General features: G+C 39.2%; 1 protein-coding gene across 2 annotated transcripts; it reads left to right on the top strand.

Annotated features, from left to right (window-relative positions):
- The first annotated feature begins 241 nt into the window (after positions 1-241).
- Positions 242-23914, top strand: VPS26C (VPS26 endosomal protein sorting factor C). 2 transcript variants are annotated; one of them, XM_035545969.2, is made up of 8 exons: positions 242-382; positions 7950-8093; positions 10119-10268; positions 14903-14983; positions 17512-17586; positions 20142-20292; positions 20673-20825; positions 23483-23914. In XM_035545969.2, the coding sequence occupies exons 2-8, from the start codon at positions 8019-8021 to the stop codon at positions 23563-23565; spliced, it is 768 nt and encodes a 255-aa protein (XP_035401862.1). In that variant the 5' UTR covers positions 242-382; positions 7950-8018; the 3' UTR covers positions 23566-23914. The 2 variants fall into 2 exon arrangements, with proteins under 2 accessions (XP_035401862.1, XP_035401861.1); XM_035545968.2 differs by lacking the exon at positions 242-382 and adding an exon at positions 397-505.
- The last annotated feature ends 1204 nt before the right edge of the window (positions 23915-25118 follow it).

Genomic DNA, 25118 nt, shown 5'->3' with positions numbered 1-25118 from the left:
CCGCCTTTACCAGCGGACGAGGACCGCCGCCCTGCCCGTCTGTCTGTCCCCGTGCCCGCCTCTCCCCGCGTCCGCCCGCCCGCCCCAGGCGCCCCCTGAAGGCCGCCCCCACCCTCGCTCCGGGCGCCCAACGGCCGCCGCAACGGCCGCGCACGCGCGAGGCCAGCCCCCGCCGAGCTTTCCCCGACCGTTAGCGCTCTGCGCATGCGCTCTGCTCATGCTCCGCCGGCTAACCTCCCCCCATCACCCTACGCCACGAGCTCCCTGCCCCGCCCCGTTGCCGTGGCTACCGGGAAGCGGCGGGGGCAGGGGAGGAGGGGGCTGAGCAGTGACGTCATGGAGACCCGGATGGGCCGCGCCCACGCCCCGCAGGCGGAAGCAGGTGGCGGGGACTGGGGGTGGTGGGAGCTGGGGGGGCGGGCGGGGAGGGGGAGCTGCGGGAGCAGCCATGGGCACGGCGCTGGACATCAAGATCAAGCGGGCCAACAAGGTGTACCGCTGCGGGGTGAGTGCCGCCGCCCCTCACCGCCTCTTCCAGTTTATTTCCTTATTTTTCTGATTTTTAATTTTTTTTTTCCTGATTTCTTAGTTTTTTTTTTCTGATTTTTTTATGTTTATTTTCTGATTTTTTAGTTTTTTTTTCTGTTTTCTTATTTTATTTTCCGATTTCTTAGTTTATTTTTCTAATTTTTTATTTTTTTCCTCATTTCCTATTTTTTTCCCCGCTGATACAGTTGTTGATAGCGATAAAGCGGTTTTGCAGAGTTCCCCTTTTGCAGCTACTTGAAGGAACACTGGGGGCTTACATTCCTTTTTTCCTTCTCATTCTTCATTCACTTTAATTAGTAAAAAAAAAAATCACTGGCTCATGTTTGCTCACTTTTTCTAGAAATAAAATATCATTAATCAAAGGTTTTCAGCTCACTTCTTTTATTTGTGGCAGTCCAGCCATTCACTCTTACTACACCCCAAATCTTTTTCACTCGTGCATCTGTCCCCCTATGCTACAAGCTCGTCTGTCACGGTGTATAAATATAAAGCACGTCTCGATTTATTGAGTGTTTTCAATGCTGGGAAACTGCTTTAATCAGATTGGAGTGGAAGGTTATGGAAAAAAAGAATCAGTTTTGCCGTCATCAAATCGTAAGAGGTGGCATTCACAACCAGCAAAGTTATCAGCATGTGAACAACACGAATCTTCAGGTGTGGTGTCACGGTGGTAAATGCAGTCCTCTGTATCTCTCCGGCATCATTTTGCCATTGCCTGTTATTAGAACGATCTTAATCCTTTTGTTTTGGTATTGTAGTGTTGTGTTCTTCGTCAGTTTCTCTACTTGGCTTGCTTTATGTCATTCTGAACAGGATCTATTTTCTTAATACAAGAAAAGGATGTTTCTTCTGTCTTCAAGCTGAAATTAAGTAAGATTTTTATGGTTAGTCACTTCTGCTGTCACTTCTGCTGTAACTCCACGTGAAAAGGTTTATAATTTTATTTCATTAACTAGGTCTGAAGTTTGGAGATCTGAGTGGTGTGAAACCACACTGATGAAAGAGCCATGCACTAGAAGTACAACGTGAATTTTTGATGGAAATTTCGTAGGCACGGAAAGGAGTTACAAATCTCTCTTTAATGAGGCATGGAATATGTGCAGCTTTGTTTTTTGTAGAACTTTATTGATGGTTGCACACTTCACTGACATCAGCTATGCTAATAATACCTTTAGTTTATGTCAGCTTTCATCCCCAAATATACTTTCATCAGTGCTACTTGAAAACGAAGGGATTCCTGTAGTAAACTTCATAGTTCATCCAAATATATTCTAGCTATTCATCTGAAAGCAACAGGGATACTGTGGCTTGACCTGTGGCTTGACCTGATCTTTGGTTGTCCAAACCCATTTAAAGTTTGCACCCAAGTGCAGTCACTTGGATACGAAAGAGCATGATATCTAAATTGTGCAGTGATTCAGCAGCCTTTTTGTTAGGCCTATGACAAGATAACAGCACAAAACATTGCTAAAACATTGTTGAGAGCTTTCTAAGTCGTAATTTGTGTAAGACCGTGATTAATTCAGAATAACTTCATGGTGCAACTCACTTCTGCAGTCATTTACCTTCTGCTGCCTGTCTTGTGCTGGCAGTATTGGCCAGCGAGCCAGGTTGGGGAAATGGCATTTGGTTGGAGTTGCTCTTTAAAAAAAAAAAAAAAAGTCTATTGAATCAGATATCTTTTTGTTTTTCTTATGAATGTCTTCTCAAATAGAGTAGAACAGAGTATATTTGATAATCAGTATCCGAATGGACTTGAGCTGGATGTGAAGGAAAAGGTGACAGTAGAGAGATGCCTTAACTTTGAGCTCTAGGGAGTTTATATGATAGGTTTGTGTAAGTATGACAAGGTTTGTCTGTGCAGGAAAATGTTCTGTGCAATTAAGCAGAGGGATAGTTAAGGTACCTTTAATGTGCCTTATGTTAATTTTTGTGTGATTTATAAAGGCAATTGGTATGTAGCAGACTACTTAAGAGACAAAGAAGATTGCCTTGCACTCCTAAGGTATGAAGCATTTGTTTAGGAAGTTGACATGTAGTAGCTAAAATGTTTTAGTCTTTTTAATTTAATAAATTCTAAAAGCACCGAATGGTATTTATGCTGAGGGTCATTTTGGCTTTAACAGCAATCTAAATGGTGTAGGCATGTGATAGCATGTAATTGCCTTCTGTCATCTCCGCATGTGGGTTATGTGAAAGTAAATGATTTCTAGCCTGTAGGTTTTCCCGTCATTGTGCAAGAATCAGCCATGTGCTGCCTAACACAATCTATTTCTTATTTCAAGAAGCAATGGGTAGCCTACGGAATGGAGATCAGATGTAGTGGAGCAGGAAACTGGATGAACAAAACAAAGTTGGGTGGATAAAGAGCAGTCTAAAGAATCTCAGCCTGTGCTTTTAGGTTACAATAGACTGAAGATCTGGTAATGGCAGTGGCTGCTGATTCTTCCATTCAAGCTCTGGCTTTGTATCTCGTGAGGTGAAATATTCAGGGATTCAGAAAATATTCAGGTGAAATATTCAGGGATTTTTAGTGATTGGCATCTCTGGATCTGTTAAATGTATGTCAGCCAGCAACTGCCAATCTTTTGAGAGTATTTGCTGTACTGCTTTATTGCCTACAAGAGGTAAAGGTGAGGGGAAACAGATGTGAGAGACCCATGTTTAACAAGTATTGTTCAGAGGATCTCATTATGGTAAATTCCATACTGATCGAGGCCCTGAAGGTGTGGGAGTTTTTAATATAAACTTCTAGGGAGGAACTCTTAAAGTTTACAAACTTTTAATGTTATTGCAGAACTCTTTTGATTCTTGTTAGGGGAAAATATTGTTCAAGGTAGGTGTCAGAAGGCTGGTGAGTGGCGAAGAAAGGGTGTGTCCAAAATGGATAGCTGGCCAGAAAAATTAAGTCTGAGTAACTTTTTATTTTTTGCTTTTTGTAAGATCAGAGTTATATGTATGTTTCACTGTAGGCTCCTCATAAAGCCAAGACGTTTTAAATTTCTCCTTGGTGGTGAAATAATCATGTAACCCAGTCTTCAAATTACTGTTCTCTGTTGTGTTGAGTTGGGTCAGATGACTTCTCATCCTGGTACAGTGACCTTGGTTATACTAAGTCCACTTGAACTCAAGCATTTTTCATTGTTCCCAATCTCCTGTGCCAAGTTGAAGTCCCTTCACTTCCTGAAACTTTCTTTAGTGCAAGGTAGTTGAGAAGGCAATAATTCTGTTATTTTTAATTCCTTTTTGCTCTGTGTTAACTGTGCTTTTTTAACTGGGAGAAACTGGACCATAACATTTATAAAATAGTCACACATCGTACAAGTCTGTGATCGTGTTTCTGGTTTTAGGAAGAAAGCTGGTTAAAATAACTCGTTGTGATAAATGGTAAGCAATTTCTATATTAATTGTTTATAATAATCCAGAACTGGAGGAATTAAGCAAACAAAGACCTTGATTTTTTCCAAACTTCAGTTTCAGAAAGCCTGGTTTAAACAAGTGACCTTAAATTGTGGGTTAAAAAAAAAAAAAAAACTTTGCCATTTCCTGGAGCAAAAAGATTAACAGGATTGTTAGGGGATGGGGGATTTAAGAACAAAAAAGATAATAAAATGGATCCTAATAGCGCAGTTCTGTTATACTACAATAAGGCTTACTACAGCAAAATTGTGTTTAAGTTCACGGGAACAGAAGATTTGTGTTCAGGAGACTTTACTTTTTTCGTTTTTTAATTGAATAGAGAATTGTGAGCCACTGAGGCTCATTTAATGAACTCTGGAATGCTAGAAGAATGAGAGGGGACAGGCACAACTAATGATGCATTTTGGTTGGCAAACCGAACAGGATGGCTGGAATAACTGTGGCAGTTAGTCCAAGACTGATAATTAAAAGAATTGTGGGCTGAAAAGGCTGAAAAATGCAGCGTACAAAAAAAGGGTGCCATAGTCAATGTCAGCCAAGACTTTTGATGACAAGGAAATCCAAAATATACTAAGTCAGAATTTGCCCATACTGAGGCCTTTTACTCTTTCTAAAAAGCAAACTGATTTGTAAAACTGATCGTTGAGGTTTTAAAGCACCCAACGTCTCATTTATTGGGCATAGCAAGCTTTTTATACTGAATGTAGTTGGTTTCTCTGTAAGGAACCAGAAGAATATGTAGTTAAGATCTGGAGGTGGGTCAGATGGGTAATAGATGTGACAGAAAATGATCAGGAATACATAGTAAATGGGGCTTACGTGAACTTAATTGCGATTCTAAAATGTCCAAATGTGTGCCCCTAGACCTAAAAGTAAAGGCCCATAAGGGGAAAAGAGGAATCTGACAGGGAGTTGAAGCGCTGTGCTGGTAATCGGCTGATGGGGGACTTCGGCTCTGCCAGGCCAACGGCAAGCTCAACTCATGGATGTACAGTTAATACCAAATGCAACTAGAAAAATGCTAAATGTTTCTATAAGGCATTCAATACAATGTCTTCTGCTGCTGTCAACACTTGAAAAAGTATGATGACAGATTTCAAGTGGCCTTGAAAGCCTGCCTTGTGCTTTGGTTCGGTTTGGTTTTGTTGTTTTATTCAAAATTACCTCACATTCAAAAACAAATGAGGCTGATATTTCTTATCAGTGATTCTGAAAAGTGATCAGTTCTAATCTGGAAGTACATAATACCTAGCTAAAAGGTTTTTTGTAGCTCCTTAGTCTAGCAAGCAGACCTGACAGTGTAAACAAGCAGGTTGGAATCAGTGTGTATTTTAACACTAGAAACAATTCTCGCCAAACAATTTAAGGGACAGTACAGTGTGTACTTTGATCCTTTGAATCCTTACATCAAGTTTAAAGGTGCTGAATAACAGCCTAGCTCAGTCAAAGTCTAAGCATGGCTTAGGACTGTAGAGCTGATATTCAGTGGCCTGTGTTACGCACTGCTTCATCGTACTGATCGAAGATCCTTCCTAATTGTCCCAGCCAAACTCAATAACTCTCCTCAAGAACTACAGGAAAAAAAGGATTATGCTGTTGGATTAGATGAAGCAGATGTTCATTCTGGTTGTGACCTTGAAAGTGTCAGCTTTTCTGGCAGGTTCACGTGCATATTTGAAAGGTGAAGAACCGACAACAGAAAGTTAAATGCTTGTTTGGGATCATGAACCTGGGATGATCTTCTCACAGGAATGTTTTGGTCACAGCGTACCATGTGTACCTCACTACTCTGCTCTGCATATTATTCTGTCCTTTTTGTGGATAGATACCCTCTTTAGGCAAATAATTCTTTGTAGAACTTCATTAGCGTAATTCCATCTCGCAAAGTTTTGTCAGCATGTGGTGAAGGAGTCTCTAGTGAATGCGGGGGTAGAAAGCAAGCAAAAGCAACTGACAGTAAGCTACTGCATTGTAATGAGTGGGGATCAGTGCCAGTGGTGACTTCCTCTGGGCCTTTAGTCATGTGGTATTCAAGGTAAGGGAATCCCTTTTGATGTGGACTGAAAACAGAGCTAATTAGCCTCGTGATGTCGTGTAACTTTTTCAAATGTTATGTGTTTGGTTTTGCAAAAATAAAGCTTTCTCTTAAATTGTCTGCTGACTGTAAGTATGTGAGCATCTTGGTAAGTTTATGTTCTTTGATTTGTACTTCGTGGAAGGACAGATGTAATGACAGCTTTGTATTTAGAGAGGACTGTGTTTACACACACACACACACACAAGTATAAAGTAGCTCTTCTTGAGAAAAGACAGCAGTTTTTCCCACCCCTCATCAATGGAAATACAGCCTGATTGCATATAAGCAGGTTAGGTAAAAACTATAGCAGCTCTTTCGTGATCCTTCCCTCTCAAACAAGTGATTTTTTTTTGAAGTTGCATGTTAGAAAATAGTTTTGAGTGTTTTTTCATTTTATTTACTTATTAGGAAACATCGGATGCTAGAAGAAAAAAATCATATTTAACTTCACGCCATTCTTCTCCCTTCTGCCCTAAATAGCTTCACACAAGCTTCTTGTGTGAAGCCATCTAGGTGATAGCTCTGGAACAGGTTGTTGCTGTGTGATAGGAGTCTGTCTTCATTTAGTGAAGCAGTGCATATGTTCAGGATTGTCCTTGCTCCTTCCAGTACAGCAGTACTCATTTTTCAAAGCAATAACCTAATTGCTTGTACTAATTAAAGCCTGTTCGCAAAGCAGTATGGTATTTAGGTCAGCTTTTCTTCACTGTCCTTTTGTGCCTCCTGCTCCTGGCGTTTCCCAGTTGCTGCAGGTCCTCTCTCAGGCTTGTGGCGTGTCAGACTTTGCTGTGATGCCTGATGTCCAGTTCTGCCTTAAACGACCTGACCCCTTCTCTGTATTGTCGTGCCCTACCACCAATAAAGACAAAAGGCTGCAACATTCAAATAGCATCTGTTGTATGGACACAACTAGACTGGTTGTAACTGGTCGAGTGTAGAGTGGGCAGCCTGAACTGCTGTTTGAATTGAGTGGTCCCGAGTTTGGTGTCTGGTTTGCAAGGCTGGTGAAGGTGCAGAGAGCATTACTACTGAGCAGAAGACACAGTTAGCCCTAAGAAACTTTCATAAGTTCTCAAATAACTTGCTGCTAGTTCCAGGTGTGTATGAACGTTTGACATGGAATAGGGGATTGGAGTGGATTCTCTATTGGAGGGGAAGGATAAACTATGGGGTATGTGATATGAACTGCGTGTTGCTCTCCTGCAGTTAATTTTTTTTCAGTATTTGAGCTTCTAAACTGATCCTTGAAATTGATGCTGTGTTCTTGTGCAACTACTTTCTTAATGGGATAAGTGACACATCTCTTGACTCATACACCTTGTGCCTTGGATTCAGACAGGCTTTGAAATTGTTTGCCGAGTAGAAACTGGCTTGTGTAGGCAAACAACTGTGTGGTTTCTTTGTTTCTTTATGAGTCTGTTGTGTAGCCCTGCTGGGGTTAACCTTATCCTTAGCTTAGACATCTCTTTTACAGCTCTGCCTTCTCTTCCATTTCCCTTGGCTGACCATCCTGCTTTTCATATAAGAATTCCTTGTGGAATTTGGAAATGGAACCTAACTTTTTAACAAACCTAACTACCAACTGAACCTACGGGTATTTAGGAGGTTATTTTTCATTTGCCTGGACAGGAAAATGTCAAAGTTTAGGAAAGCAATTGAAGCTCTGACTAGTACTTCTGCAAGGAAGAAGAGCATATTTTTAAAGAAAACAAACTGGAAGTACAACAGTCTGTTCCTCACATTGCTTTCATTATCAGTATTTGTCTCTTCTAACAAGGTTAGACTGTACTCTGGGAACAGTTTTCTTGAGTTGTTTGAAAATTGGTTAGCATGCTATCTGAGTAACAGCAATAGAAGAAATTGCTTTAAACAAATGTGCTCATGGTGTCTTTTCTCCCATTAGGAAATTCTTTCGGGAGTTGTGGTCATAACAAGTAAGGACACAGTCCAGCACCAAGGTATCTCATTAACAATGGAAGGATCAGTAAATCTGCAGCTTAGTGCCAAAAGTGTGGGTGTCTTTGAAGCTTTCTATAACTCCGTCAAGGTAAGACCTATGCTGGATAATATTTTTAGCATGGAGCTTTTCTGTATTTTCTTAAGTTTTTCCCTAGTAGCTCTCAGATGCTTATAGCACTTCATGGTATGTGAAGGAGAGAAAGCAGAGGAATGCTTAGCATTATCTAGCAATATATGGTGACATTTTGGGGGAGGAACTTGCACAGAAGGGAGAATTTTCTTTAGGGCTGAAATATAGTAATATGAATAGTAAGGTCACTGGAGGATGCATTAGAGGAGCATCATGCAGTGACTGAATTTAATCAAACTTGGGTGCCAGATCAGTCATTACACCATAAGTTTCTGTAGAAGCTGCTGAGGTTGCGTGCTGCTGGCCATGGTACAGGACCTGCAGAGGTTCCTCAGTGCAGGATGATGCTGCGCCCAACCTATTTGACTGCAGAGTTCCTGGAAGGCCTGGCCTCTGTACTGCCTTCCAGGTTTGGAAGTGTGGGTTTTGGAATCCAGCAGGTCAGGTTGTCTTGGGCTCCACACAAGCATGGCTGTATTGATTGAAGGCAAGTCTGGCTGTGTCTAGAGGCAGTGTAGCTATATTTACAAAAATAGTTTGCCTAAATTAGCATAGCTTAAGTGTAGGATCTTTCAAGCCTTCGTTTGTATCACAGTTGATTTGTTTGTAGTGTGAATAATCTGACCATGAATGATCAGAAAACAGTAGAAGCAACAGATTGTTTGTTTGTTTCAGCCTAGTGGAGGGAAAATACAATTAAAAATTCAGAGAGAAAAGAAGTGTAATCTTCAAGCAGGGCTACAGTGAGCATGCCTCTTTATAGTTGTGTTGTACCCTTTTCATGGCCTGAAGTCCAAATTTGTTGATTAGCTTCCTTCTAAGAAAGAAATAAAAACTTTATTTTGAGCTAGAGAAATAAAGTTCCTGTTATGATGACCCCTAAGATGGGCTCAGTTCATTTAACCCCCTCACTTCATTCAGCATTGCTTTTTTTGCTTTCTTTCTGCTCATTCTGGTTGATTTAATTTACTAGAGTAGTAGAACAGGAGAGGGCACATTTATTTTTGATAAATCAGGTTAATTGATTTGAATTGAATTATGTTATCAATAGGCCAGATGAATGTCTAGTTTGGCACAAGAGAAAGCAATACCACATGGCAGAACAAGTTAGGCTGCTTCCTTCAGCATGAGTAAACTGTTAGCTTGGTGCAGTCATTCCTCCTTCTCATGTTAAAAGCACAGGTTGGAATAAGCCTAATTAGGGAGAGTATAGCTTTTGTCTCATTAAATGTCAGAACAGTAATTACGATTTCAGCTCTTGCAGGTTTTAAACTCAACAAATACATATAAGTAATGGAAAAGTAATATGATGGATTGCATCTCTTATCAATGAGAGGTTCAAGCTACTTTAACTGTTTGCAAGAAATAAAAACCTTGAATGAAAATAAAATGCTAATACTGTAGTGTTACAGTCCAGGACTGTACTGGATATTCAGTCTGTTTCCTTCTCATGTCCTAGTCTTGCTGCTTTTGCTCTGTTTGTATTTATGTATGCATATTTCATGAGGGTTAGGAGGATTCCCCAGTCAAATGCCAAATCACAGCTAGTCATCGTTCCAGTGAGAGATCAGCCCTCAGTATAAATCTTTAGGGTGGGAAAGGTGGGCAGCAGGGCAGGGGGATTGCCTAGCTGCTCAGCTGGCATGTATACTTCTTGATTCCTGATGCTAATATTGAGGGACGTAATTTGGAAAATGAAACTTTGCTTTCCAGGGCGCTTGAGACTCTGCTGTTTTAACTCTCTGAATATGTTTAGTTGTTAATTTGATACAACCATAAAATAGATTGTAAACTGTTTTCCTCTGCAAAGCATTCATAATATTTCTATTCCTTGTAAAACTGGAGAACTGCGTATCAGGAAGAAATACCTGAATTTTTGGAAATTCACAAAGTCTGTTAGAGTTTAGTAATGTTGTTGGTTCATATTGAAATGATGGAACTGTCATTGTGTTTCAAACTAAATCTTAATATTTGTTTTTGCAGCCTATTCAAATTATTAACAGCACTATTGAAATGGTAAAACCAGGGAAACTTCCCAGTGGCAAGACAGAAATTCCTTTTGAATTTCCATTGCATGTAAAGGGCAACAAGGTTCTGTATGAGACGTATCATGGTGTCTTTGTTAATATTCAGGTAAGGCAGTAAGACAGTTTTCTCTGTAAAGAAAATCTGTGCTTTTTTTACCTGCATTATCTCTTGTTCTTGTTTTGTTACCTGCAGTATCTCTTGTTCCTTGGAAGCTGAGGATGAAATTTTCTGATAGTTTTATTTTCATAGTGCTAGTCTTTATATGTGTTTGCTTCTGTCAATTTGAAGAATGAGCAAAAAGTTAGAGATTCTTTGAAGTAAGTAGAGCTTTTAAGCTTCTTTTTATTGCTATGGTGTTCTTGTGATGCATGCTAGACATTTTCTAGATGTAACTTAACATTAAAAAATGTCAAGCATGTTAACCTTTAAGTATTAGTTTGTAGGTAGTTTCTTGCTTCCTGTTTCAGATAGAGTTTCTAAGATTCAGAACTTTCCACAGGTGCTAACACTTGTTAAAAGTGGCAAAGAAAACAATTTGAGATCTTGAAATTCTGTCAGTATAATATGTTTTATAAATTGCTGCAAAATCTGTCCCCTTTTCAGCCAGTTTCAGCCTTGTACTGGAGATAGCCAGTGGTAATGAAACTGATCGGATGTCATATGGGATGTACAAGAGAGAATTAAGAGCATACTGGGGTTTTGGGTTGAGAAAGTATAAAACATATTTGCTATGCTTGTTAAATCTCATAATGTTCTTTTACAGATAAAATATAAAAATACATTCAGAGTGATATTTGCATCTAGTTCTGATCTTTCTTTTTATTATTATTTTTGGTGAAAGAAGCTGCATCTCCTACTACATAAACAGTCTGCAGTGCATACCCCAAAATAAATGTGTATAGTGTTCATCTAGTACCAGTTAGGTTTTGTTAGCATAGCAGACCAACAAATTACTGCTAATAATACTTAGCATACTTCATTTTTAGTATCTGACTTACCAGATCCATCTTAAGACACGGGCATAAATCCAACAGCAACAAAGCTACCTAATGTTCAGAGTGTGTTTTCCTGCATTTATTTTTAAGAAGCATCCTCTAACTGGAAGAAATCTTTCCACCATTTACAGTTTCAGGCCTTCCATATGGAGTAACCCTTTAAAGAAATATGACATTAACAAAACAGTAACGAGATGTCTTGCCTGCTGAAGTACCTTAAGTCAGAGCTATTGTAACATAACTGATTACCCTCTTGATGTTGTAGACACACTACATCCATTCCCTTCATGGAAAAAAGGCTGCAACTCTATCTGCTTTTATTCAAAAAAGCCCATGTGTCTGAGTAAATTCATAATGAAGTCTTAAATCAGTGTTTAGAGTTTGTAGCATCCTCAAAAAACATGAGTTGTTTGCTTTCCTGTAGAGATGGGTAGTGACATTTCCTGCCCCAAACTGTACATACAACATGTTTTTAGCAGAGTCCTGTGGAAAAACAATTCTGAAATTTGACCTTGTTTGGTTACAGATTGCCACACCATAAATGGATTGTTATTTTGAGGAAAAGTCTACTTTTCAGCCATCTCTGAACGTAAATGTTGTGTTAATCGTTGCTTCTTCTTACTGGGGAGTGTTTTGTGTTTTTCCTCATGAAAAATTTGAAAGGGATCCATGAAGTGACAGTTTTCAGACCAGTGCTGATGAAGAATCGCTGGGTTGTAAAACACTTTTTCCTATAGCATACTGATGTATTAGATCTGATGACACAGTATAACAGTTAGTTATTTAGCTGAACTGAAAGGTAAATTCCAGGCTTTTCAATTATATTAAAAAGTCTGGGATTATAAACAAACAAATAAAAACTTAAAAGCCTATCAGAAGTTACTAAAAGAATAGCAGGAGTGTAAACTGGAGCATTAGACCTGTAAGACTAGGCATTCCTTTCTTGTTAAAACTCCTAAGACCTGACTTTATTTTCATGGGATACAAAAAATCAGTGGTGATAGAAAGTTCACAGACAAAATACTTCTAACTAATGCTCCAGTCTGCAGTCTTCCTAGATCTTCCTTTCCATAAGAATTTTAAAATAAAGTTTTAGTGAGATTATGCCTTCAGATTTACTTGCTTAACATGCATCTTTAGTTACTAATTTTAGTATTTTGCTTCAAGATCTTATTATTATGCTTGAAGATGTTACTGAGATTTTATATCGTAAGCATACTTTCTCAGTATTGTTATCATTGGTTTGTACGGTTGGCTTCTAATCCAGTCATACTAGCTGCATCTAGATAGTACCATGATTTTGTAGTAATGGGAAGGATTTACAAACCAAAGAAAGAGTTCTGTGCCTACCTGACGACTGTGTATTTTGACTGAATAATCATTATCACCATAATAAAACTCCTGATAGTCTTGTCTGAATATGTCTTGCCTGTTGTGATGTTTTCACTGGGGCTTTTGTTGTTGTTATTGCCATTGTTATGGAGCAAATGATGATCCTGTTTTTCATCCGGTGTTTGATTCCTTTTCAGCATAGTCAAGTAGATAATATTTTTTTAGCCTTGGCAAGGAAAGCCTTGTCTGAAGACTTGTCATGCAACTTTCAGAGTTCTGATTTCCTATGCTGTATCTAGTTTTGCCTTAGGTTACTTGTAAACTCTGAATTAATGTCTGAAATTCTTTGGTATCCATCAGAATTTACCATTTTTGCAGAACAGTTTTGGACAATTCAGAAGCAAGCTGAACGTACTTATGTTAGTGAACATCTATAAACTAATAATAAAAAAAAAAAGTTCGTTTTTTCCATTTATATACAAAGCCTTAGACCTATTATTCTTGTGTTCTTACCCATCCTGCACCAAGATCTTTTATAGAAGGTCAGGCCTTCAAAGCCTTTTGTTTACCCTGTATTTCCATTGTGTACTTTATTCCTCCCATCATTTGTATCCAGAAGGATATTGCTTAAATTGCACATTATATATAGAGTCATGTAAGTTGGAAGAGGCCCATAAGATCAAGTCCAACCATCACCGAACATGACAAAGGCCACCACTAAACCATGTCCGTAAGCGCCATGTGTACACGTCTCTTAAAGACCTCCAGGGATGGCGACTCTGTCTCTTCCCTGGGCAGCCCATTCCAATGCCTAACCGCTCTTACACTGAAGAAATTCTTCCTGACATCTAATCTAAGCCACTCCCAGTGGAACTTGAGGCTGTTTCATTGCATCCTATGTGACTACCTTAATTTTACATACTACTGGCAGCACACAGGATGGAAAGAAGTCCCTTGGCTTTTGTCTACATTCAGATGTTTTTTCTAATACTTGCCATATCTTTTTTCAGTCCTGGATTTCTTGGATAACATCTCATGTTTCTGGTTGGCACATCAAAAATGGTGCAAAACTGGTTGAGTTGCTTTCCATAGGCCCGATAACTTGTTTATGATCAATATCAGGTGTTTTAAGATATACTTCAATCGTGAATATTTGGTTGGGTTTCTTTTTGTGTATGTGGTGTTTTTTTTTTTGTTTTTTTTTTTTTTGTCTTTCCATCTCTTCTTTTTGCAAGCTGAGGATAAACTGTATTTAAAAGGTTGATCACTAGATTTCAGCCAGCCTGAGTCTTTTTTTCCTCTGTCCCTGAAGAGGAAAATGTATTCTTTCCCAAGATTATTTAAGGTGCATTGGTACCTGATAAAACAGATACGTAGATAAATTTGGGGAATGTTAAGCCTCTTTTACAAATCAGGCTTTAACTGCTTTAAAATGTTTTGCTAATTTCAAATAAATCAAATGGAAGCGTTCGTTTGCTTCTCACTACTTTATATTTGTTCTCTGTCCAAATCAAGAAATGGAAAAAAAGGGACTATAAATAGTACACTGCCTATTTATTTTTTCATTTGAGGAACTAAAGGTGCTGTTTAAGAAAAACTAGAAGTTATGAAGCTGAGACCTTCAGTCTGAGCATACCCATTTTTGCCTATTTGTCATCTCTAAAGAAGGAATTAAAAATGACCAAAACCATAAAATAAAACCAACCAACCAAAAAACACACACAATAAAACAAACAATAAACCCCTAAAATACTCCACCCCAATAAATTTCTTATCTTGAAGGACGTTGATAGACTATGTTGTAGGTGTTATTAACCTTATTAACCAAAATTAACCTTACACATTACTGCTTTTAAGTTGAACTACATGGTTAAAGACAGTTCCCTATTAACTGTGCTTATAACTGTTATCATTGCTAAACTTATTGTAAGATTGAATTTTAAATTAGAAGGGCTGTGAATATATCTTGCCGATGATCACTTACACAAATTGTGGTGAGAAGCAATGGAGTAATCAGTCTTAACTGAATGTAGTTTGGGTGCTCAAGCCATACAAGAGTGCTACTCTGTCAGTGAATTAGTCCCTCAATCTCATAATCTCTTATTCTGTCTTTAAGACAGAAGATAGGAAAAGTATGTGAAGATGATGATAGGATTGTAAACACAAACAAAAATTATTTTTCATTTGGGAGCATCTACAATCATTGTATAATTTTTGTGTCCTTCCCCCCCCTTCTCTATCACTGGTATATACGTTGCCCACTAATCTCTTGTAAATGATGCCTTAAATATTAATAACAGCAACATTTTGCACATATTAAAAAAAATAATAATAAAAGTTAACAGATGGAGGAAATATTAAGTTCTTAAGTAAGGCTCTCTTCTTTTTTCTTTGCCACCCCATTCTTGGCAGTATACCCTACGGTGTGATATGCGGCGTTCTCTGCTGGCAAAGGACCTAACCAAGACTTGTGAGTTCATTGTCCACTCTCTGGTAAGCGGGGTTTGTATTAACTTTACAAAGTGAGTGGGTTTTTTGTTTGGTTTTTGTTTTGTTGTGTGGTGTTGGTCTGTTTTTGGTGGGTTCTTTTTTCATTTTAAGTGAAGTTTGGAGGTAAGGTTAGAAAACCAAGCAAAACAACTGGTAGTAGCAGTATATATGATATGTTTGAGTAGAAGACATTCATAACAAAAGTATCAAGAAGTTGTAAGGTGTCACTTGTTCCTGATTAGAGTAACACACCTCTCTTTTCATGTAAAGAAAATGGTACAAATAGGATTTGCACTGAGCTTATCCTCTTATTCATTCTTTTCAGTTCTGAAACAATGGTGTGGTTAGATTAATATTATAGTATTCTTCTAAACACTGTTTCACGTTACCTGAGCGCTTCTTAGCCAAAGGTTCCGGGCACCTGCAGTGCCTGTTCTAGAAGCGGGAATTTGTTGGTGGAGGGGCAATACCTAACTTCTGTTATTCAGATGATGAATCGTGATTTAGAGCCCTGAGTCAAGGTATTGAGGTTAGGACTGCATCAAACTGGAAATAAGAAACTTGTCAGCTTAATCACCTGTATTATATAAGCCTGTGACTGGCAATATGCTGAGATATGCAGGTTAACAAATATCCACATGCTGCAGTCAGGGACATGGAGACAGTCTTTCTCCTGTGCAGATATCATTTTAGGACAAGATTTGACTGTCTCACAAGAAATACTTTACTGCTTGTTAGTTGGAAGTTCCTATTGTTTTGGTTTTGTCTTTTTAAAAAATCTTTTCAGTTTATATTGCCACACATGTTCAGAGCATCTGATATCAGTACAGACTGTGCAGGCCTAATTAAATACCTCTTTTTTTTTTCCACCCAGAATTTGCTAGAACATACTGTTTGTATCGTTCCTTAGAATGCTTTAACAGGACGCTTAAAGTATTAGACTCTGTTGTCTGTCTTACGAGTAATGGTGGAAAAATGTTGTTTTAGTTCCATACTACTCTTGTCACAGATTTAGCTAGGTGCTATAAAGAGGTCTACTGTTGGTAAGATTTTATTAATTTCTAAAATACGCTACTTTTTATTAGTCCATTATTATATTGTAAGTGAGCCATAGTTGTCAAAATAGTGAACAAATTATATTATGCGGTTTCCTGATTTTATTTCTTGTTCCCACTACAGCACTTCTTAGATCACAAGTCAGTAAATCATGACAAATCTTGCTGTCAGGGTGAATTAATTAGGTTTTACTGAACATATAATTCTCACTGCCCATGCTCAATGCACTATTTCCCCTAACCTTATTCTTTGCCAGAATTTGTCATTTGTGGGAAAACAGTCAATCCTTTTACTGGTATCTTCCATCCTGCAGCTGGACAGCAGAAGCTATTTCAAATTCTTGAATAGAAAGGGTAAATCCTAAGACTTCAAGCTAAGCTCACTGGTGTTGCAGTGCTCTGTCAGCTCCCAGTCACATACAGTTGGTGTCTCATGACTGGTGCTGCACTGATCACTTACTCTAAATGTGTAAGTAAAAGACAGTGGATCTCTCTGAGATAAGGATGGAGACAGGTTTGTGAATGGCAAGTGAAATAAATTTGCCTTCCTGATACAAAGTAGAGACTCATTTCAGCAGGGCTCAGGGCCCACTGAGCCACTTAGATAAAGACTAACTTCTTGGTTTTTTGATAACTATTGTGATAGAAACTGAAGAACCATAATAATGTGCCCCCAGAATTGCTACTCTGGTGCGGAAAGTTAACCCAGACCAAATTTTGTTTATTTTACAGTTAAGGAAGCTGAAACTCTAAGTCATTAAATCAACACTAGACTAGATTCCATCACCTGAGGATCTCCTAGTAATATGAGGATGGCTTGACAGAGCTGAGCTGGTACTGGGATGGCAACAGAAAGAGCTCAGAGTGCTCAGAGATAGCAAGAGGGAGAGAGAGTTCATAAAATGTATTTGGAGTAATGGAGCAAGTTTGCTTAAATTTACCCCTCTCTCCTGCCCAGATTTGCTAATTGTTGACAATGGAAGGAAACATTAGACGTGACATACAAAATGTAATTATTTGTAAATACAGAAATGTGAAATATAACTTTTTCTGTAACATCTCTTATGTTTCAGAAGATTGGTAGCATATTTTTCTTTTCCAGGTGGTTTAGAGTAGTGAGCCACTCGGTTTTTTGTTTATTTCAGTGCAGGCAGAGCTTATGCCAAAAACTTACAAATGGGAAGTGCACTGTGATTTATTGCAGTGGTGAACACAAAATAACCCAAATTTGAGAGTTCTGTTTCTGCAACTCAGATTTGTAATGCATTGTGATTTGTTTAGACAAATCTTAGTATTATTTAATAACAAAGGTAGGAAATCTCAGTCTTCTGTTATACAGATACATACTTGCAGTATGAAGACAATCCTGAGAATTAACACAGCCAATGGCTGTTTGACTTCATTGTATTTTTTTTAGTACTTAGAGTGTGTTTGTGTGTTGTAAATCAGTTTACAGTTTAACTGTTTTAATTACAGTCACAGAAAGGGAAACTGACGCCAAGCCCTGTAGACTTCACAATTACTCCTGAAACTTTGCAGAATGTTAAAGAGGTAAGGTTTTCTTTCTGTTTTATTTATTTATTTATTTATTTTTAATGTAATCCTTGTGTGATTCTGGATGAGAACAAAAGAAGAATGAATAAATACTTTGTGCATCATCAGCTCTTTTTCATTCCTATAAAGTGATTCTGCTTGTTCTCTTCTGACAGTGGTGATTAAAATAAGATGGAACTTCAGTAATGGTTAATTTTTTTTCCCATCTTTCTGAGTGAGAGATGGCAGTGAAGCAAGGGAAAAAAGTCTGTAGCAAGATCCTTTAAAAAGGTGTATTTTGAGATCTTGTCTTTTTTTTTTTTTTTTAATAGCAGTCTGTGGCTTTGGGAAGCCAGCATAAACAGTAGTAGCTGCCTTGGTCAGTTAGCTTTCTGAATATGGTTTTCCTTTTGCCCACTGAAACCTGTGTTCTGTCTTTCCAGATGTTTTTGTTGTGCTCTTTTTGTTAATAAGAGTACTTTCGTGCTATAGCTCTCCCTTCAGCATCCCCAGTTTGACTTCCATTGATCTTAATTCTGGACTTCTGAATTTCGACCTATTTTTCCAGTTGTTTCTTAAAGCAGACCTCTTGATCAGCTGTTGAGTTGTTTCATGCCATCGTTGACCTTATTCTACATATTCACAGAATGACTGCAGTTGGGAGGGACTTCTGGAGATGGGTTATTTCAGCCCCTGTGCTCAGAGCAGAGTCATCTAGAGCGGGTTGCTCAGGGTGATGCCAGTCATATTTTCAGTATCGCAAAGGATGGAGACATGCAGCCACTCTGGGCAACTTGCTACAGTGTTTGACCACCCTCAGTTAATTTTTCTTTCAATGTTTAAATGTAACTTCCTGTATTTTAATTTGTGCCTGTAGCCTCTTGTTCTTTTAGTGGCTGCCACTGAGAGGTACATGTAAAGCTAGCTTAGGATAAACTATGAGGAGTACTGAGAAAAGTAGTAAGGCTTTAAGGGAAATACACTGTTATTTATTTACGTTAATTCTTGTAGATTAGGATTGTAGAAAATGGCCTTGAGTTCTTGTTCTGCAAATTCCTTTTATCTCCATCTCTGAGCTTCCTGACCATTATACTTCAGGGGGTGGTTATATGATGTCCCTATGAGGCAGAGAAGTAAGTCTACTTTTACTAATATTAGTGATGAGAAGAACCTGCTAGGAGTTGTACAATAAAAGGGCATTTCACTAATACATTAGAGGACTCGATATTTTATATAGGTTTTGTCAGGGATGTAATTTCTATTTCCATTGGGAGGTAACACCCAGGTGAGGTCAAGTTTACTAAACACATGAAAATTCCTCTCTCTTTCACCCAAAGATTTGTTTCGAGTGGAACAGCTAAATTCTGCAGAGGTGCTGGCTACGAGTGAAATGTTCTAAACAATAGCTGATGAGAACTATTTTGCCATTGCTTCTGGCAGTCAGGACTAAGAAGCAAAAAGACTGGGAGAAAAAAGGTTTTTGACAAGAGAGTTGGTTTGGAAGAAGGGAAAATCAGTTACATGGGCAAGAACACCACAAACACGCGTAAACAGATGGTTGGAAGGTAGGGGCGAACATCAAAGATGTCAATAACAAAAAATGAAGGAGGGAGAGGATAACACTTGCAAAAGAAGGGGAAGGTTAGAGCAGCATGATAAAAGAAATTGAAGAAAACTGGATGGTGAAGATACGAGCTGAAGATGTGGGTAGAGTACACGACTTTTTCAGTATGCTTCCTGCCAGAACTTGAAGTGTAACGGGAGCTTCTGGCATATGAGGAGTTTCTCTGCTGTCAGAGAATATCTGTGATGCCTGCTGGCCTAAAACAGGGGGCACAAGGGGGCAGAAACCCACTTCGTTCTTCTGTGGAAACTGATTTCTAGACTGTCATCCTCAATCAGCTGTTGTTACAACTCATTTCATAAAGAGTAGGAAATATGCTTGAGTGAATGTTCAAAGTTCAGTGTGATCCTGTATTGAAGTTAAGCTCCTTATTGACTGTCCAGTCTCTTAGTTGGTGTCTTGATACACAGCAGTATGATACATCTTGTATTAAATGAACATTTTAAATGCCTGTCTTCTCTCTCAGTAGTTGCCATGAGAGAGAAATTTAAAAGGTGGGGAAAATTACTGAAACCATAGTCTGTATTATAATTTGTAATGAAACGGGACGAGAATGCAGTTCTTGATAGCATGGTGAAGTGACTTGGCTGAACCATCTTGGTAATGCCTGCCAGTCTGCCTCCTTCACGTGTTTTCTGATTTCTTGTATTGTAATTAGCCAAGTTTTGTCAGCTTATCCCAGGAAAAATGCTCCTGTGGATGGAATGAGTAGGGGTGCATGTCAGGGGAGGGTAGTAGGACATATCATAAGGCATATCCATAAGGATGCATATTTAAAGAGTTAAATTAACCAAGTATTTGAGGCATTTCTGATTTTTTTAGTTCTTAATTTTGCAGCTTCTTGGGCTTTCCTACGTACTTTGATAACTACCTTACAGACAGAAAGACAAGGAGTTGTTTTCCTGGTCTGCTCTTACAGTTTTGTTTGTTTTTCTCCCCATCTTCTCAGAGAGCCTCACTTCCAAAATTTCTCATCAGAGGTCACCTCAACTCTACAAACTGTATCATTACACAGCCGCTAACAGGGGAGCTGGTTGTGGAGAATGCAGAAGCTGCAGTGAAAAGTATTGAGCTGCAGTTAGTACGCGTGGAAACCTGTGGTAAGTTTCTCTGTAAATGGAATGTATACAGACTGCAGTAATTACCACCTGCACTTTCACCCTAAATGTGCAAGACTGTCAAAAGCCATACAATTGAGAAGATTGAAAACACTGGCAAAAAATCGTTTTGCACTTCAGGTGGAAATGTCCAAACATTAATTTAAGTTAAATCTCTGCGACCCCTAATTTGGAGCGCTAATGTGAAAATTCACAGGTTAAAGGGCAAAAGGTCACGTCACATTCCATTCCTTGTGGTGTTTGTCCATGTACGTCCCCCTGTCACTTTCCTCAGTAAATCTTCATGTTTGAATTGTGGACACTGCTTTGCCTTCTTGCCTTCCCTTCCCTTCCTTCCCCTCTAAATTCCCTGCTTTCACCAGGGTGTGCGGAAGGTTACGCCAGAGATGCCACAGAGATACAGAACATTCAGATTGCTGATGGGGATGTCTGCAGGGGCCTACCCATTCCTATATACATGGTGTTCCCCAGGTTGTTCACCTGCCCCACGCTGGAAACAACAAACTTCAAAGTTGGTAAGTGGATAGAATTTTATGCTGTATTTATATCTTCCATTAAAAATGTTTCTAGTTTCACGTCAGCTTCTGGCAGGTGAAACTTGCACAGTGGATGAAACACTGTGGAAGAGAAAACAAGGACATCTATTTTGCTGTAGAGGTTCCATGACTAGGATTGTAGTGTGCTGCATTTCATATAGATTGAGAAAATGGAGACCAAATGCTTCCAATTAAAATCAGTTTTGAAACTGTTATGCTAGTTCTGACTAACAGAATTACATGGTATAGGGACAGAAGAAACATAGTAGCAGCAAGTCATTTTTTTCTGCCAAAAAGTCAGGTGTTATTCAGCATTTGAGTAATACCCCAAAAATAAATAAACAAGATGATCACTTCCTTCTTTTCATCACCAGTGAGAATTCCTCTTTCCACGGCCTCTCTTTTTTTTCTATCAGTAGAAACACAGACACAGACACAGATTTCTAGGTTGGAAGAGACCTCAAGATCATCGAGTCCAACCTCCGACCTAACACTAACTACTCCACTAAACCATATCGCTAAGCTCTACATCTAAACGTCTTTTAAAGACCTCCAGGGATGGTGACTCCACCACCTCCCTGGGCAGCCCGTTCCAATGCTTAATAACCCTTTCGGTAAAGAAGTACTTCCTAACATCCAACCTAAAACTCCCCTGTCGCAACTTTCGCCCATTCCCCCTCGTCCTGTCACCAGGCACGTGGGAGAACAGACCAACCCCCACCTCTCTACAGCCTCCTTTAAGGTACCTGTAGAGAGCGATAAGGTCGCCCCTGAGCCTCCTCTTCTGCAGGCTGAACAACCCCAGCTCCCTCAGCCGCTCCTCGTAAGACTTGTTCTCCAGACCCCTCACCAGCTTGGTCGCCCTTCTCTGGACTCGCTCGAGCACGTCCATGTCCTTCCTGTAGCGAGGGGCCCAAAACTGAACACAGTACTCGAGGTGTGGCCTCACCAGAGCCGAGTACAGGGGGACAATCACCTCCCTAGACCTGCTGGCCACACTGCTTCTTATACAGGCCAGGATGCTGTTGGCCTTCTTGGCCACCTGAGCACACTGCTGGCTCATATTCAGCCGACTATCAACCAATACTCCCAGGTCCTTCTCGGCCAGGCAGCTTTCCAACCACTCATCTCCCAGCCTATAGCTCTGCTTGGGGTTGTTGCGCCCCAGGTGCAGGACCCGGCACTTGGCCTTGTTGAACTTCATACAGTTGACCTCAGCCCATCGCTCCAGCCTATCCAGATCCTCCTGCAGAGCCTTCCTGTCCTCGAGCAGATCGACACACGCACTTAGCTTGGTGTCATCTGCAAACTTACTGAGGGTGCACTGGACGCCCTTATCCAGATCATCGATAAAGATGATCTGATTTTGTTTCCCATTCTCCTACTGCATAGACTCAAATAGAAACAGTGAGGCAGGCTTTGCTTTCTCGATCTACATGGGCCGCTTCTACCTGCTTACTCTATCTTAAATCCAGCATTTTCATTAACAAACACATAAAACTTAGGATTCTTCTCATTTGTTCAACCAAGTACTTCAAAAGTTCTGCTTGCCAGCCTGTTCTGCTTTCCTTCATCTTCTTGGAGTATGTTGGTTCTCCTTTTTGTATTGCATTGCATCAGGTTGAAGCTGCTACTATAGTAGTAGCTGTCCCTACAGTGTAAGTCCCTACTTTTAGGATCCTTCCCAACGGAAGCTCCTCTTCATTTTCTGCTGTGCATCCTGCACAAATGTGCACGGGTAATTTTTCAGCTTTGACTACCTGATTATATGTTCCCCCAAGAACGTTTTTGCACCTATGTACAGTGATTATTCCCAAAATAATACTGTAGTCTACTTTTGCTATCTTTAGCAATTAAATAGTAATGTACAGTGACAAATGGCTACTGTTAACATAGTACCTATTTCTTGAGCATCTTCATATCTATATTAAAACTTTTTATATATAAAAGAGTCATTTTCGGTTTAGTTCTATCTCCAGTTTCCATCACTCATTAACTCCAACAGTCTTTGAATTCTGTCTCCACTTAGAATTCTTTATAGATCTGATAACGATTTTGTTTCTGACCAACACAATATAATATTTAAAAAGTAGAGAATTTTTGAGAATTGTTTTCATAGATTGCAGGTACGTTGTGTTTTGGTGTTTAATTTAATTTTCTGTAATGCCGTAGAACTTTCTGTTACATGCTGACAGCATGGACAGGAGCCTGTTCCCTAACTCTTCTACTTAACATGCTTTTAAACAACGCATATTGTTTTGGGTAAGGTGTCTCACACCAAAGTCTGTTTTAGCAGATGTCTGAACTTTGACATACAGTCTCCTGGTCAACAGGCATAGTTTCTCAGTGACATGGAACTGAATCCGGAGGAATCCCAAAGATTAGAACAAGCTAGGGTTCTTGGGGAATGACCCAAGGTCTCAGGTGCCAGTGATTAGGTTCTGTCTGGAGCACCTTGTTCAGCCTTGCCTTCCTGTATTACTTGGCCACAGAAAAATGCAGAGTATTGAAATAGCTCAGGAGAGTCTGGTGAAGCAATCATCTGAGAGCAGGAACTGTCTGCTCTGACCCTACTGTGACGGTGCAGGTTACAGGATTACTAAATGGAACTCTTTATTTTTTTCCCCTTCCCTCAGAGTTTGAAGTGAACATTGTTGTCCTTCTGCACGATGATCATCTTATCACAGAGAACTTCCCCCTGAAGCTCTGCAGGATGTAAATAACCAGAGGAAGAATCACTTAAAGAATTTATTGAAAAAGGATGAAATCATTCAGAGACCAAGTGAAACTTTATCTTTTTTTTTTTTTTTTTAACTGAAAACACAGCACTTCCTTCTCCCTGAAGATAGTTCTTGGGCTTTCAATCTATAGATCTTTCCAAAGACTCTGCTCGTCTTACAATAGACTGCGTGGATGTATCTATCTGAAGAGCCTTGTCAAGTGTCTTTCTGTCTTCAACAGCCACCTCTTCCCCCATTTTTGTCAACCAAATTGTGAAAGAATGATTTTTGGATATTTCTACAGCTTGTAGAAATCTGTAATAAATTTCACTGCTTATTTCATAATGCAACACTTGTTCTAAAGTCTTTTAACAACTTCTTAAACTTAGTCCTGTTCCATATAATGTATAGAGATGGCGGGGGAGGGTAGGGTAGGGTGATGTACTACTGAATAATGTCTTTGAAAGTATAATAAATGGTGCTACAACAATGCACAGTAGTATCATGGGATGAATATTGCAAGATGACTGAAATAAGAGATAAAATTAATAATATGAAGTAACACCAAATGTATCTTGGTCAAACTGGGAATGAGTTTGTATTGCAGGAATGCTTACAATAGAAGTTAGCGCGTTGCAGCTGACTTCGACCTCCACTGCACTGGATCTTCCCTGGATTAGAAAAACATAGCCTTATTTTACCTCTACTATATATGTAAAATACAGCACCAAGGAAGATCAGTCATAGGTTTTAGCTTAAGAACATGCTTATTCTTGGCATTTTACCATCTTTCCTCTTACTAGACTTAAAGATGTTTCAGCTTCGAGGTGAAAAAGGAATGACTTAGCTGACAAACAGCATCACCATGTTGTTGCAGACCCATCCATTCAGAGGGCAGACTATACTAAGTAAGGGAGAAACTACATAAACTTCTATGTGGTGGACCTTGTGCCTTTAGGATATGATTCCTCATGATGCAAGTTACCATTCCAAGGGAGACAGGCGATTCAGTCTTTAAATAGGCAGGTTAATATTGTCACCTGATCAACACAGAAGTATAAACACCAGGAGAGGCATTTGTGAAGGTAAGATACAGTTTCATGTTGAGAAAGTTTTATGCTGAGAAAGACATTAAAACGTTTGTAATACTACATCTTAAAGGTTCACGTAAAGTAGCAAGGCAGGAACAACTAGATGGGAAAGCCATTTCAGCAAGAATTAACCTTCCCAAGAACAGGTTATGGATTTTGGTGGTCGTTAAAGTCAACAGAACAGCCACACTGTTCTTCTGTGAATTTTCCATAAAATTTTGTGTGGAACAGAGGAAAGCTAAGTATATAGAGTTACATCAAGTGTGAGTGTCAAGATGGTAACCTAAAAAGAATTAAGAAAACTGCCCAAAACAACTTCCTATAGCTTTATCCAGCAGCATTGCCAAGCAGGAAAATGTAATTCTGGGTTTTGTCATGGTTTGGTATCAGCTATACTTCAGGAAAACATTGAAGTGTTATTTTAGTGTCTTACAACAGTCTTACGTATATTAAGAAAAAAA

This window comes from Cygnus atratus, chromosome 1 (genome assembly GCF_013377495.2).
Source record: "Cygnus atratus isolate AKBS03 ecotype Queensland, Australia chromosome 1, CAtr_DNAZoo_HiC_assembly, whole genome shotgun sequence".
NCBI classification, from domain to species: domain Eukaryota; kingdom Metazoa; phylum Chordata; class Aves; order Anseriformes; family Anatidae; genus Cygnus; species Cygnus atratus.
The sequence above is the reverse complement of the archived record's forward strand: the minus strand, read 5'-3'. Positions and strand labels throughout refer to the sequence as shown.

Excerpts from the sequence above, each read along its gene's own strand:
- VPS26C (XM_035545968.2), top strand. The coding sequence starts at position 449 with ATGGGCACGGCGCTGGACATCAAGATCAAGCGGGCCAACAAGGTGTAC. Across the intron at positions 10,269-14,902 it reads GTGTCTTTGTTAATATTCAG|TATACCCTACGGTGTGATAT; the intron begins GTAAGGCAGTAA and ends CATTCTTGGCAG. Across the intron at positions 20,293-20,672 it reads AGTACGCGTGGAAACCTGTG|GGTGTGCGGAAGGTTACGCC; the intron begins GTAAGTTTCTCT and ends TGCTTTCACCAG.